Source organism: Oncorhynchus nerka, linkage group LG10 (assembly GCF_034236695.1).
Source record: "Oncorhynchus nerka isolate Pitt River linkage group LG10, Oner_Uvic_2.0, whole genome shotgun sequence".
NCBI lineage: Eukaryota > Metazoa > Chordata > Actinopteri > Salmoniformes > Salmonidae > Oncorhynchus > Oncorhynchus nerka.
The window spans coordinates 80,708,121-80,722,150 of NC_088405.1; the positions used below are offsets into that span (position 1 = coordinate 80,708,121).

Here is a 14,030-nt window from a genome sequence, read left to right on the forward strand (position 1 = left end):
ACAAGGCATTAGTTTGTCAGCTGCTTAGAAACGGTACATTTTAAGTTACCCCTTTGAAATGCACTAACGCATTTGATCACTGTTTTCCTAGAGTACATTTCACTCTAAAAATCTAGTCTGCTTCAGTAGTTAAGGGGCGAATCCTAACTTTTACTGACATTTTTGACAATTGGAAATTAGGATTCGCCCCTATTAGGGTTACCTGGGACTGTATGTACTAGAGGTCCACCGATTAATCGGAATGGCCATCGATATTTTTGGGCGCCAATTTTTTAAAGTTTTTTATTTATATTCCCCCCAAAAATGTACACCTTTATTTCATCTTTATTTAACTAGGCAAGTCAGTTAAGAACACATTCTTATTTTCAATGACGGCCTAGGAACGGTGGGTTAACTGCCTCGTTGGGGGCAGAAACAGATTTTCAACTTGTCTGCTCGGGGGAGCCAAACTTGCAACCTTACAGTTAACTAGTCCAACGCAATAACGACCTGCCTCTCTCTCGTTGAACTCCACAAAGAGAATGCCTGTTACGCAAATGCAGTGAGCCAAGGTAAGTTGCTAGCTAGCATTAAAAGCGATCAAGACCATGGTGCTTGCCTACGGAGCTGTGAGGGGAACGGCACCTCAGTACCTCCAGGCTCTGATCAGGCCCTACACCCAAACAAGGGCACTGCGTTCATCCACCTCTGGCCTGCTCGCCTCCCTACCACTGAGGAAGTACAGTTCCCGCTCAGCCCAGTCAAAACTGTTCGCTGCTCTGGCCCCCCAATGGTGGAACAAACTCCCTCACGACGCCAGGACAGCGGAGTCAATCACCACCTTCCGGAGACACCTGAAACCCCACCTCTTTAAGGAATACCTAGGATAGGATAAAGTAATCCTTCTCCCCTCCCCCTTAAAAGACCTAGATACACTATTGTAAAGTGGCTGTTCCACTGGATGTCATAAGGTGAAAGCACCAATTTGTAAGTCGCTCTGGATAAGAGCGTCTGCTAAATGACTTAAATGTTAAATGTTAATCATAATCACTAGTTAACTACACATGGTTGATGATATTGCTAGATAATATCTAGCGTGTCCTGTGTTGCATATAATCTGACTGAGCATACAAGTATCTAAGTATCTGACTGAGTGGTGGTAGGCAGAAGCAGGCGAGTAAACATACATTCAAACAGCACTTTCGTGCGTTTTGCCAGCAGCTCTTTATTGTGCGTCAAGCATTGCGCTGTTTATGACTTCAAACCTATCAACTCACGAGATGAGGCTGGTGTGACCAAAGTGAAATGGCTGGCTAGTTAGCGCGCGCTAATAGCGTTTCAAACTTCACTCGCTCTGAGCCTTGGGGTGGTTGTTTCCATTGCTCTGCATGGGTAACGCTGCTTCGATGTGGTGGCTGTTGTCGTTGTGTTGCTGGTTCGAGCCCAGGGAGGAGCGAGGAAAGGGACGGAAGATATACTGTTACACTGGCAATACTAAAGTGCCTATAAGAACATCCAATAGTCAAAGGTTAATGAAATACAAATGGTATAGAGGGAAATAGTCCTATAATAACTACAACCTAAAACTTCTTACCTGGGAATATTGAAGACTCATGTTAAAAGGAACCACCAGCTTTCATATGTTCTCATGTTCTGAGCAAGGAACTTAAACGTTAGCTTTCTTACATGGCACATATTGCACTTTTACGTTCTTATCAAATCAAATGTATTTGTCACATACACATGGTTAGCAGATGTTAATGCAAGTGTAGCGAAATGCTTGTGCTTCTAGTTCCGACAATGCAGTAATAACCAATGAGTAATCTAACCTAACAATTCCAAAACTACTACCTTATACACACAAGTGTAAAGGGATAAAGAATATGTACATAAAGATATATGAATGAGTGATGGTACAGAACGGCATAGGCAAGATGCAGTAGATGGTATCGAGTACAGTATAAACATATGAGATGAGTAATTTAGGGTATGTAAACATTATATTAAGTAGCATTGTTTAAAGTGGCTAGTGATACATGTATTACATAAAGATGCAGTAGATGATATAGGGTACAGTATATACATATGAGATGAGTAATGTAGGGTATGTAAACATTATATTAAGTAGCATTGTTTAAAGTGGCTAGTGATATATTTTACATCAATTCCCATTATTAAAGTGGCTGGAGTTGAGTCAGTGTGTTGGCAGCAGCCACTCAATGTTAGTGGTGGCTGTTTAACAGTCTGATGGCCATGAGATAGAAGCTGTTTTTCAGTCTCCCAGTCCCTGCTTTGATGCACCTGTACTGACCTCGCCTTCTGGATGATAGCGGGGTGAACAGGCAGTGGCTCGGGTGGTTGTTGTCCTTGATGAACTTTATGGCCTTCCTGTGACATCGGGTGCCTATAGGTGTCCTGGGGGGCAGGTAGTTTGCCCCCGGTGATGCGTTGTGCAGACCTCACTACCCTCTGGAGAGCCTTACGGTTGTGGTCGGAGCAGTTGCCGTACCAGGCGGTGATACAGCCCGACAGGATGCTCTCGATTGTGCATCTGTAGAAGTTTGTGAGTGCTTTTGGTGACAAGCTGAATTTCTTCAGCCTCCTGAGGTTGAAGAGGTGCTGCTGCGCCTTCTTCACGACGCTGTCTGTGTGGGTGGACCAATTCAGTTTGTCCGTGATGTGTACGCCGATGAACTTAACTTGCTACCCTCTCCACTACTGTCCCATCGATGTGGATAGGGGGGGTGCTCTCTCTGCTGTTTCCTGAAGTCCACAATCATCTCCTTAGTTTTGTTGACGTTGAATGAGAGGTTATTTTCCTGACACCAAATTCCAACACTTTGTTTTTGCATTATTTAAACCAAATTGAACATGTTTCATTATTTACTTGAGGCTAAATTGATTTTATTGATGTATTATATTAAGTTAAAATAAGTATTGTTGTAATTGTCATTATTTCAAAAACTTTTTTTTTTAATCAGTCGATTAATCGGTATCGTCTATTTTGGTCCTCCAATAATCGGTATCGGTGTTGAAAAATCATAATCGGTCGACCTCTAGTATGTACCAAGGCTCTTAGAGATGGAGTGCTGATTTAGTCCATTGTCATTATGATATAAAAGTCTAAACTGATCCTAGATCAGCACTCATACTCTGAGAAGATTGATACTTACAGTCCCTGTTCTACGGTATGATTGAATTTGCTTTTCATTACACCCCCAGGTGCCTTACGTGAGGGTGGCCCCCGAGGACCTCCTGAGGGCCCGCTTCCCGCGCTTCTCGCCCCTGGACCTGCGGCCCACCAATGCACATGTCAGCCTAGCCGTGGTGGACTTGCTCTCCTTCTTCAACAGCACCAGCGCCTGTCTACTCTGCGCCAGGGCTGACTGTGAGTTGCCAACCATAGAAATGGAAATTACTAGATGGACATTCCCATTCAAGTAAACAATCCTATAGAAATACAATTACTCAATGAACTCAACTATGTTGTGATGGATGGACCCATAGAAATATAATTACTGTAATGGAAATTCCACTGGGTTTTATATGATAACAATACCCCTGTACAGTTTAACTTTAGGACATGCATGCAATCATTGCATATACAGCAACAGGAGGCGATGTAGTGAGATGGTAATTTAGCAGACCCATAAAATTGGTGTTGACTGTTTTCTGACCAACTGAGCCATTGGAACCACCAGTCTTCCTCTAGCAGGTCAGTCATCTCTGTCAGTCTGCCCCTTAAGCACTCATCTGCCCAAAGCTGACTATTATTTGTTTCATTCACATCACGCACTCATCACTCATCTGCAGGTCATTATTGATCCAATTGAGCTTTTCTGTCTTGCCGTGGTCATTGGGACGTTTGTGAGTGTGTCACCATGCGTCTGTGTGACAGGCCTATGGAGCCAGGCCACCTCAGGGATATCACCCAGAGACAAGGGCAGGTGTGGAAAGAGTGAAATGATGAGTTAAGCTTTGCTTTGGTTCCCAATGCTTATATATTTATTTTACCTTTATTTAACTAGGCAAGTCAGTTAAGAACAAATTCTTATTTTCAATGACGGCCTAGGAACAGTGGGTTAACTGCCTTGTTCAGGGGCAGAGCGACAGATTTTGTACCTTGTCAGCTCGGGATTCGTTCTAACCACTAGGCTACGCTGCCGCCCCATATAGAACGTGGATAAGATGAATCCCTCCAACCTAAAAATATACTTAGGCTAACAGCTGGTATTTTCTCTATAACAATATGTTATCTTAACTTAAAATAGAATGCATATTTCCTAGTGAAATTGCTTTCACAGTGTTAGTTGGGCACTGGAAAGATGATGTTGCTTGCTTACAATTTTGTTATATTTTGAAGATGGTAAATTACATATTGTATGCTGGTCTTTTTGGACAGACTTGAAATACAGAATCAAGCATTTAGAGCATATGGAAGGAAATACGGCCAACAAAGGAGTTATAGTATAAACCTACAATGGCTGTATGGATAAAATACTTCCTATGATTTACTTAAAGGACTAGCTGAGTTGTAAAATGTGGTACTTCTATCACCAAAGGCAGAATTCTTTGCAATAGTCTCCTACTGGCCATTACTTAGACTATTAGGCTTTAATAGAAGATATTCAGATGATATTGTAGTGACCTGATGTTCATAAGAAAGTGTATCAACGTTGTGGGCTGTGGGATACAATATTACACTTACATTGCCAATTGTTGCTGTTGTCCCAGGTTTGATGAACCTGGAGCAGTTACTGCGTCAGTTCCTAATCTCTAAGGAGACGCTGACTGTTCGTGTGCTGGATGACAGTCAGGACCCCATGCCTGTTCTAAAAGAGATCCGCAACGACCAGACTGACATCATCATAGTGGACGCCAACGCCACTGTGTCCCACCTCATCCTGGAACGGGTAAGCATCCCAAGCATCCCTTACTCCCTGATATTCCGGTGTCCCATTGTGACATAGCTATGCGGCTCTGAGACCACCATCCGCGTGGACGCACAGCCCGAACGCACACCTTCCCACAATTCCCAACCAACGCATCTCTGGTATGCGTTTTATATTCATTTGAATGTGTTGACAGTTTGAGAAATTGCTTGAGCTGCGCTGAGATTTCGAAAAGTATGAAAGCCAACAGTCCAATATTCTAGTACACTGCTACGCGTACCCTCTTATAGACGCTTAGCTAGTGATATGGTAATACATCTTTCTACCTTGACATCTGATAGGTTCAGTGGAATTTTCACCATATTGCTTACATCTATCAAATCCTCTCAGATCTCCACAGGTACATAGAGTGTTGGGTCTAGGAGGAAATTTGGGATTGGGAATACAGTATGACTAATAGTGGCTACATTCATTACACTAACAAGCTGGGTTCAAACAAACCGGGTCAGGTAGGTTACTTTCTAAAGGTAATCCGTTACAGTTACTTGTCCAAAATTGTAATCGGTAACGTAACTTTTTGACTACCCAAACTTAGTAACATAGTCTTAAAGAAAAAAATATTGAACCTTTATTTAACTAGGCAAGTTGGTTAAGAACAAATTCTTATTTACAATGACGGCCTACCAGGGAACAGTGGGTTAACTGCCTTGTTCAGGCAGAACGACAGCTGCCCCAGGTAGCCTATCTGATTACATTCATTAATCTGATTATTCAGTTACTTTTAGATTGCTTTCCATTAAGAGGTATTAGAAGAAGACAAAAATGTATGTTACCAATTGAACGACATCTATTGCAGGATAAATCAATGTTAAAGTTTACATAGCTGGCCATATGGATGTTACATTTTACTTTATGGGTTGGTTATGTAGGCTTCTTATAACCATCGCTTTCTACTACATATAATACGATTTACATTTTATCTTTACATTAATAACCAAAGCTATCAGAATTCCAGTCATTCCAATAAATGTTATACCCTTTTATCTTCAAGAAATAGGACTTGGAAATATGGAAGTATAGATTAGACATTGTTTTACCTGAGCATAACCCCAAAACTAAGGACTTATTAGCCAGCCCTACTCTGTTGATTGTGATTTTGTTATTATGGAGGACTGATTGGGCTCATTGATTTGAGTTGAAAAATAAATGCTTCGATCATGGAATGGCATGCTTTGAGCACTACTGAAAATAGCTATTTACATGTGAAAAATGAATGCCATATGCTGTATTTGCTATAGGCCTATTGTTTACCTTTTTGTTGGTGACACTGATATTGTGATAATATGCAGCTGTTTAAAGGGCAAATCCACAGATGAAACGATAACAAAATATTCGCCCCGCCTGAGAGAGGGATGAGTCTGGAGGGATGGAGGCTGAGGGTTGGGTCTGGAGAAATGTAACCACTTTCAGATTAATAGACAGCGCTATGGGTGCAAGGACGGACCATTCATGATATCAAACTTATTGTTTTAACTCTGTTATGAGGCTATAAAAAGTTTGTTTACATTTACACTGTTTACAAACATTGGAGAAAACTAGCTTATATTTTGAGTTCTCATGGAATGTGACAGTTGAACTGAGCTCATGAGGCATTTATAAGTTATATTCTTCAAGAATATATACAGGTTGGAGATGTATACAGTATCAGTCAAAAGTTTTGACATACCTGTTCAGTCAATGGTTTTCCTTTATTTGTACTATTTTCTACATTGTAGAATAATAGTGACGACATCACTATTACATCACCCTTTGCCTTGATGACAGCTTTGCACACTCTTGGCATTCTCTCAACCAGCTTCACGTGGAATGCTGTCTTCAGCAACAGTTTTCAAGGAGTTCCCACATATGCTGAGCACATGTTGGCTGCTTTTCCTTCACTCTGCAGTCCAACTCATCCCAAACTATCTCAATTAGGTTGAGGTTGGGTGATTGTGGAGCCCAGGTCATCTGATGCAGCACTTCATCACTCTCCTTCTTGGTCAAAAAGCCCATACAAAGCACCATCACACCTTCTCTTCCATGCTTCACGGTGGGAACCACACATGCGGAGATCATCCTTTCACCTACTCTGCGTCTCCCAGAGACCACACAAAAATCTCAAAATTGGACACATCAGTGGACAGAATTTCACCAGTCTAATGTCCGTTGCTCGCATTTCTTGGCCCAAGCAAGTCTCTTCTTCTTGGTGTCCTTCAGTAGTGGTTTATTTGCAGCAATTTTCTGTTGTGCGTAATGTGCAGTAGCCTATATCATATATGTATTGGATAATGGCACAATCATTTGTGCTTTTTTGAGCTTGGACTCATTAAATGTCTTTAATGTAGGGCTCATAAAATGTATGGCTCATCAGGCTCACGCTTGAATTTTTGTTTAGACATATTATTTCACTGTATCACAATTCCAGTGGGTCAGAAGTTTACATACACTAAGTTGACTGTGACTTTAAACAGCTTGGAAAATTCCAGAAAATTATGTCATGGCTTTAGAAGCTTCTGATAGGCTAAATTATATCATTTGAGTCAATTGGTGGTATACCTGTGGATGTATTTCAAGGCCTACCTTCAAACTCAGTGCCTCTTTGCTTGACATCATGGAAAAATCAAAAGAAATCAGCCAGGAACTCAGAAAAAAAATTATAGACCTCCGCAAGTCTGGTTCATCCTTGGGAGCAATTTCCAAACGCCGGAAGGTACCACGTGCATCTGTACAAACAACAGTACGCAAGTATAAACACCGTGGAACCAAGCAGCCGTCATACCGCTCAGGAAGGAGACTCGTTCTGTCTCCTAAAGATGAACGTACTTTGGTGCAAAAAGTGCAAATCAATCCCAGAACAACAGCAAAGGACCTTGTGAAGATGCTGGAGGAAACAGGTACAAAAGTATCTATATCCACAGTAAAACAAGTCCTATATCGACGTAACCTGAAAGACCGCTCAGCAAGGAAGAAGCCACTGCTTCAAAACCGCCATAAAAAAGCCAGACAACGGTTTGCAACTGCACACAGGGACAAAGATCGTACTTTTTGGAGAAATGTCCTCTGGTCTGATGAAACAAAAATAGAACTTTTTGACCATAATGACCATCGTTATGTTTGGAGTGAAAAGGGGGATGTTTGCCAGCCGGAGAACATCATCCCAACAGTGAAGCACGGGGGTGGCAGCATGAAATAATTTTAACAAGAAAAACAAGTGTTAATGACTCCAACCTAAGTGTATGTAAACTTCTAACTTCAACTGTATATACACACACACACATACACACAGCAAAAAAGAAATGTCCTCTCACTGTCAACTGCGTTTATTTTCAGCAAACTTAACATGTAAATATTTGTATGAACATAACAAGATTCAACAACTGAGACACAAACTGAAGTTCCACAGACATGTGACTAACAGAAATGTAATAATGTGTCCCTGAACAAAGGGGGGGGGGTCAAAATCAAAAGTAATGGTCAGTATATGGTGTGGCCACCAGCTGCATTAAGTGATAAACTAGTTTTTAATGACTCCAACCTACGTGTATGTAAACTTCCGACTTAAAGTGTGTGTGTGCGGAGCAACTACAGATTGGAGCTTTAAATCTATCATAAGTGTTTGAGCTTGTGTCCATTAGGCCGATGGATTTTTTTTGTTTTTTTGAATCAGCATGAATTAGATTGCGAAATTAAAGCACCACTGGGATCTGCACTATGCAGCTATTTCAAGAGCACATTTTTCACTGGCTGTCCACTGGTTCCAAAACAATGATTGATAGGCAGCTTAAACTTCTTGAATTCAACCATTATTGGGTTCAAATACACATTTTAGATTTGTGAACAGCCATCCACAACCACAATGTGTTTGGCGCAAATAGCTAAATGAGAGAGCAGCAGTGTTATTCACATCATTGCACAATGTAGATATCTATAACAAGTTATATCCGTATCGCCGTAGACTACACCACTGCTGTCATCCTTACCTCCAAATGTTTATTCAAGTTGGATAATCTTTGGATGCAGACAGCAGTCGCACTATTGGAAGACATAGCTTTGGCTGTAGCCTACAAAAGCGTATTCCTGCTCTTTTCCCGCGATCCATCAAACACATTTGGTGTGTTATCATAGTGGTCTCTGACTTGTGGTCAGACTCTCTCAGGCGGAACAAACTTTAACTTGCGCCTTTCTTTCAATGTTGATTTGAATGTCATTGCGAAAACAGAAGTGTCAGATTTTTTTTTCCCACGAACACCCTCTCTCAAGTAATACTCTAATTAATCATGTAGTAGTTCAAAACTATCTAATCTGATTACTATATTTTTGCTGGTAACATAACAGATTAGTTAACGTTTTTTGTAATCCCTTACATGTAACAGATTACATGTACATTATACAAATTGTATAAATGTTTAACATTTTCCCATTCAATATCTGTTTATATGACTCACTATGCTTGTTTGTATCCAATAATACCTACATGGTAACGATTTACAAGTGGTTGTGCATTTTTGATTGTTTACAAGTGCATGCTTGGTACTAACATTACTAAAAGCATTACTATTTTAACACATGAATAGTAAGCACTAGTATTAGACAGCTTCTGTTACGCATCTAATAGAAGTTTCAAAGATCCGTGGAAAAGCTTTGGGTCATGTTCTCATGAATTTATAATAACCAAAATTGGCATGACTTATTTATTTGACTGGCTTTATGATTGGTTTGCAAAGTAAAAAGTTGTCAAGTAAAAATGTCACATTGTTTTTGGAATTTTCTCTTCCTTTAAAGTAATCCCAAGGGACAGGAGGAAATGAACACTTTGAAAATATGAAACTATAAAATATGTTTTCCCAGGCAAACTTCCCAACCATCATAAAGAGAATACTAATGTCTGCTGACAACATGGAATACAGAGTTTATTTTTTCTCTACTATTCAAGAAGTTTAGGTAGATGTTTCCGACTGTGGCCTGGGGTGGTCTATTGGTTACTACCGCGCCTTCAGAGCTTATATGCATGTCAGTGCTGGCGTGGGTTGGAATTCGAGCCCCACTCCCCTCTAGCATCTCTCCTTCCTCCTTTCCTGCCCCTCTTCCATGCCTCTCTGTCCAATAAACTTGAAAAATCCCCCAAAATAAAATGGATGTCTTTCCAAGGGCAATAATTGAAGTGGTTTCCCTAAAAGCACATCATGTTAGTGTGAAAATTCTTGATTATGTTACAGACAAGAAGCTGCTCGGGCTTGAGGCATCATTATTTGTGAGCTAACCAATGATATGGATTCAGGAAGCAACAAATTGAAGTCAGGTGGATTATGTAGAGGAAATACACATTCAAAATAGTTTTATGTGCCGGCTGCTTTGAGGGTAATGTAAAAAGCATAGAGGCATTGTAACTGGAACCAAACATAACACGCTTCACAATCTCCATCCACATTGTATGGAGACAATGTATTGGCTGCAGATTCTGACCTTAAAATTCTAGAAAAACATTATGCAGAAGAAACTTTTATCAAATTATTATTATTATTTTTTCCCCCTTGAAAAACCTTACATTTGTTCATTATAAAATCTGATCAATTTCCTTTATAAGATGGGCAAATAAAGTACTACTATAAAAGTTTGAAATATTCTAAAGCACAGCTACGGTTTCTTACTCTTTGGCTTTGTCTGAAATGGCAATCTATTCCTTATATAGTGCGCTACTTTTGACCAGGACCCATGATGACCTATGGACCCTGGTCAAATGCAGTACTCTCTATAGGGAATAGGGTGCCATTTCAGACTCATTCCTTATCTCCTGGTTGTAAAGTTTGCCTTTAAGTTGTCGTTTGCCTCAGTGTTGACGGCAGATGATGCAGAGCAAACTTGACAACCTTTTTCTCAATGTGATTTTTGACCAAGCCTGTCAGAAGCCAATTGACTTGTCTATCTGCCAGTTCACCAGCTTGATTTGTACTAGTGCTCTACAAAAACTGGGCTAAAAGTCATATGGCTGCAATTCTGATCATGTGTTATCTGTTGTGAGGTTAAATGTTTGTGTTGATCAAGTTTAGCCATTTTTCATTATCAATTTGACAGCACAGTCTCTCATGGGAAATATATTCTGGACACAGACAAAAATGGAACTCTCCTCCCTTTTCTTTGACTTTTGTTCATTAAAGTATGTTTCTCAGGCATTCCACAGAAATTAAGTCATACACTGACCCCTAGACAAATGATATTCCACTGTGTAGACTACTGCTGAGAGAATGTACTATTTTGGGGTGAGTGAAACCAGACGGATTCTACAGCCCCCTTCCTCCCTCCCTCTATCTCTCTCCTTCCCGCCACCATCTCTCCCTCTCTCAGGCGTCAGAGTTGGGGATGCTGTCCATCTACTACACCTACATCTTCACCACAATGGTAAGAGGCCAGATGTAAATATTATTTTACCATGGAATTAGGTCAATAAAACTGAGTTCAGTGCTACTCTGTATGCAATGTGTCTCATTCTAAGTACAGCCTGTTTCAACACAAAACCGTGCTTGATAAGACTGGTTCTTTAGCTGTGCATGCATTTCAATAGTGACTAGTTACTTATGTCTCATTTTCCTACATCTGCATTTATGTCAAAGCACTGAACAGGTGAAAGCAAAGCTCAGAGGGTGATTGCGTGTGGTATGCTTTTCCACAAGTTTTGAGTTTTCTTAAAATACATCACTCACTGCTTCGAGTCCCACCTAAAGATCAGTGTTCACACGGCCACCGCACCCACCAAACGGGAAAATATACCTCAAAGAATGTTGAACGAATGTGCTGTTCAGTATGTACACGCAGCAAAATGTTAAACCGACTGAACTGGTGTCTCTTCTGGCATACAGGAGTTCTCTCTGCTGCAGTTGGATGACATCCTGGTGAAGCGCTGGGTCAACATCCTTGGCTTCTCTGTCCTCAACCACAGCCATCCTTACTTCCCTGACCTCCTCCTCAGTCTCAACCGCTCCTGGCAGGAAAACTGTGACCATGCCCCTTTCACTGGGGTCCCGGTGAGCAAAGCTCCATTTTGATTGTTTTTTATTTAACCAGGCAAGTCAATTAAGCACAAGTTCTTATTTATAATAACGGCCTGGCAAGTGCGGGCTAAATAAATCAAAGTAAAGGCACAATATGAGACATTGGAAGACATCACAACACAAGGTCAGAAAGACATGGCAACGACACGTAAACGATCAGCCAATATTTGTGCTTTACATGGTTTGGGAAAATGTATGTGATTGCTCAGTTACTTGTAAGAATAACATGTAGGCCTTTCATAGCAATTTCACAAATGGTGCCCGTAATTGAGTCCTTGAAAGCAGAGATGGATACAAATTCACAGGTAGGGTTAGGAGATATTCTTGACCACGTGACCTTCCAGGAAATACTATTACTAGGGCCCAGAGTTTTCCCTGAGCAGCTCACATGCCCCCTTACCATATATTGTTAAGAGCTGACATGGTGATTCCCTAGCCTTGACATGACAAAAAATCTACTAAGCCCCAGTTGCCTCGCAACAACAGATGAAAAGCTTAAAAGCTTTTAGTACATTCACTCAATCAAGTGTACTCATTGAACAGTCCTGCTCGGCTAAGGTTTCAAACTAACCCCAGCCAAAGTAATTGCATGTTTATGGCACAAAGAACACAAGGCACAACAACACTCTTCCCAATCAAGCTGAATGTGCAATTAATACCCTGGGGTTTTGAGTTTTGCCTCAACACATTCTGATTAATAAAGTGATTTCAAATGATTTTTGAATTAATGGACTTTTCATTGGATTGAAAATGCTGTGTTGTGCTTTCTGACATCAACATTAAGGAGACAAAGAATCCACATTGAATCTCCCCCTACAGTGTGTGCTTTGTTAATCAATGTTACATTACAACAGAGTGTTGTGTTCCTACTGTAACTACTAGGTTGTTTTTACTCTATTGTAGAATATTAATTTATTTGCCTACTCTCTCTCCCCATTCTCTAACACGACTCTGTGTGCTTACTTTGTATTCACCAGCAGTAAGCGAGCTACCTTCTCTTATTCAGATGGGTATTGTTATATATCTTTCTGGAATCCACCCTGCCATTGTGCGGAACATTTAAGGAGGATTATTTTCTTAGTTTCCTCCCACTCCTACAATGAAGCTCTTTCAGACTTAGAGAGAAACGCTATCACTGGATGGAATATCTAAATATATAGTTTAGTATCGAGACTCTCTAATTTCTTAATCCAGCATTTGAGTGTGTATCTTGCTCTCTCTTTCAACCCTATATTTTCTCTCATTCTTCCTTGCTCTCCTTTAACCCTCTACCCATCACCGTTTTTCTCTCTCTCCCCTTTGTCTATATATCTCTATCAACCTTCTACCTATCTGTTTTCTTTCTCCCTTTCTCCTTCAACCATCTACCATCTCCTCTCTATATCTCTCTGCCGCCCCCCTCTCTCTGTCCCCCTCCCCTCTCTCTGCCCTCCCCCTCTGTCCCCTCTCTCTGTCCCCCAGCTCTCCCCAGCCCTGCTGTTTGATGCCATGCATGTGGTGGTGTCCGCTGTGAGGGAGCTCAACCGCAGCCAGAGTGTGGGCACCACACAGCTAACCTGTCAATCACCCAAAATCTGGGAGCACGGCACCAGCCTGATGAACTACCTACGGATGGTGAGCGCTGACAACTCGCATGCATGTGTACACACACCAGGGTTGGGGTCAATTAGAATTGAAGGCAGTCAATTCAGAAGGTAGTCTGAAATTCCAATGATTGAAAAAATGACATTTTCAATGACTTCTCAATAAACTGAATATGAGAAGCTATGTATGTCAAAAGTTTTTAAATTTGGGGGGCGCTAGTAAGGGAGCTCCTCCTGAAATTGCATTTATTTAATACTTTCTTTGCACTTCGACCCAAAAATAATTAGGAAACACCGCCTTTGAATGACGTGCTTTACTTTGTTCAACTTTTATTTTTATTTTAGTGTGTAAATGGTGCATAACCTGAAAGTTTAAGTTTAGCGGAGTCACTGACAAAAGAGAAAATACTAGGCCCAAGACGAGGAGCTCGAGTTCTTCAACAAGTGGGAACAGTGGCTCCTCCCCTCGGCAAAAAAATTACAGAGGATTT

The 14,030-nt window shown here is 40.9% G+C and overlaps 1 protein-coding gene across 3 annotated transcripts in view; it reads left to right on the plus strand.

Annotated features, from left to right (window-relative positions):
* Positions 1 to 14,030, plus strand: part of LOC115136097 (glutamate receptor ionotropic, kainate 4-like) — a 68,876-nt gene that overhangs the window by 18,661 nt on the left and 36,185 nt on the right. For all 3 annotated transcript variants that reach the window (XM_029671519.2, XM_029671517.2, XM_029671518.2), the window contains 5 exons: positions 3,202 to 3,367; positions 4,714 to 4,892; positions 11,253 to 11,306; positions 11,765 to 11,929; positions 13,418 to 13,570. In XM_029671519.2, the coding sequence (XP_029527379.2) occupies positions 3,202 to 3,367; positions 4,714 to 4,892; positions 11,253 to 11,306; positions 11,765 to 11,929; positions 13,418 to 13,570 (717 nt within the window). The remainder of the gene's footprint in view (positions 1 to 3,201; positions 3,368 to 4,713; positions 4,893 to 11,252; positions 11,307 to 11,764; positions 11,930 to 13,417; positions 13,571 to 14,030) is intronic.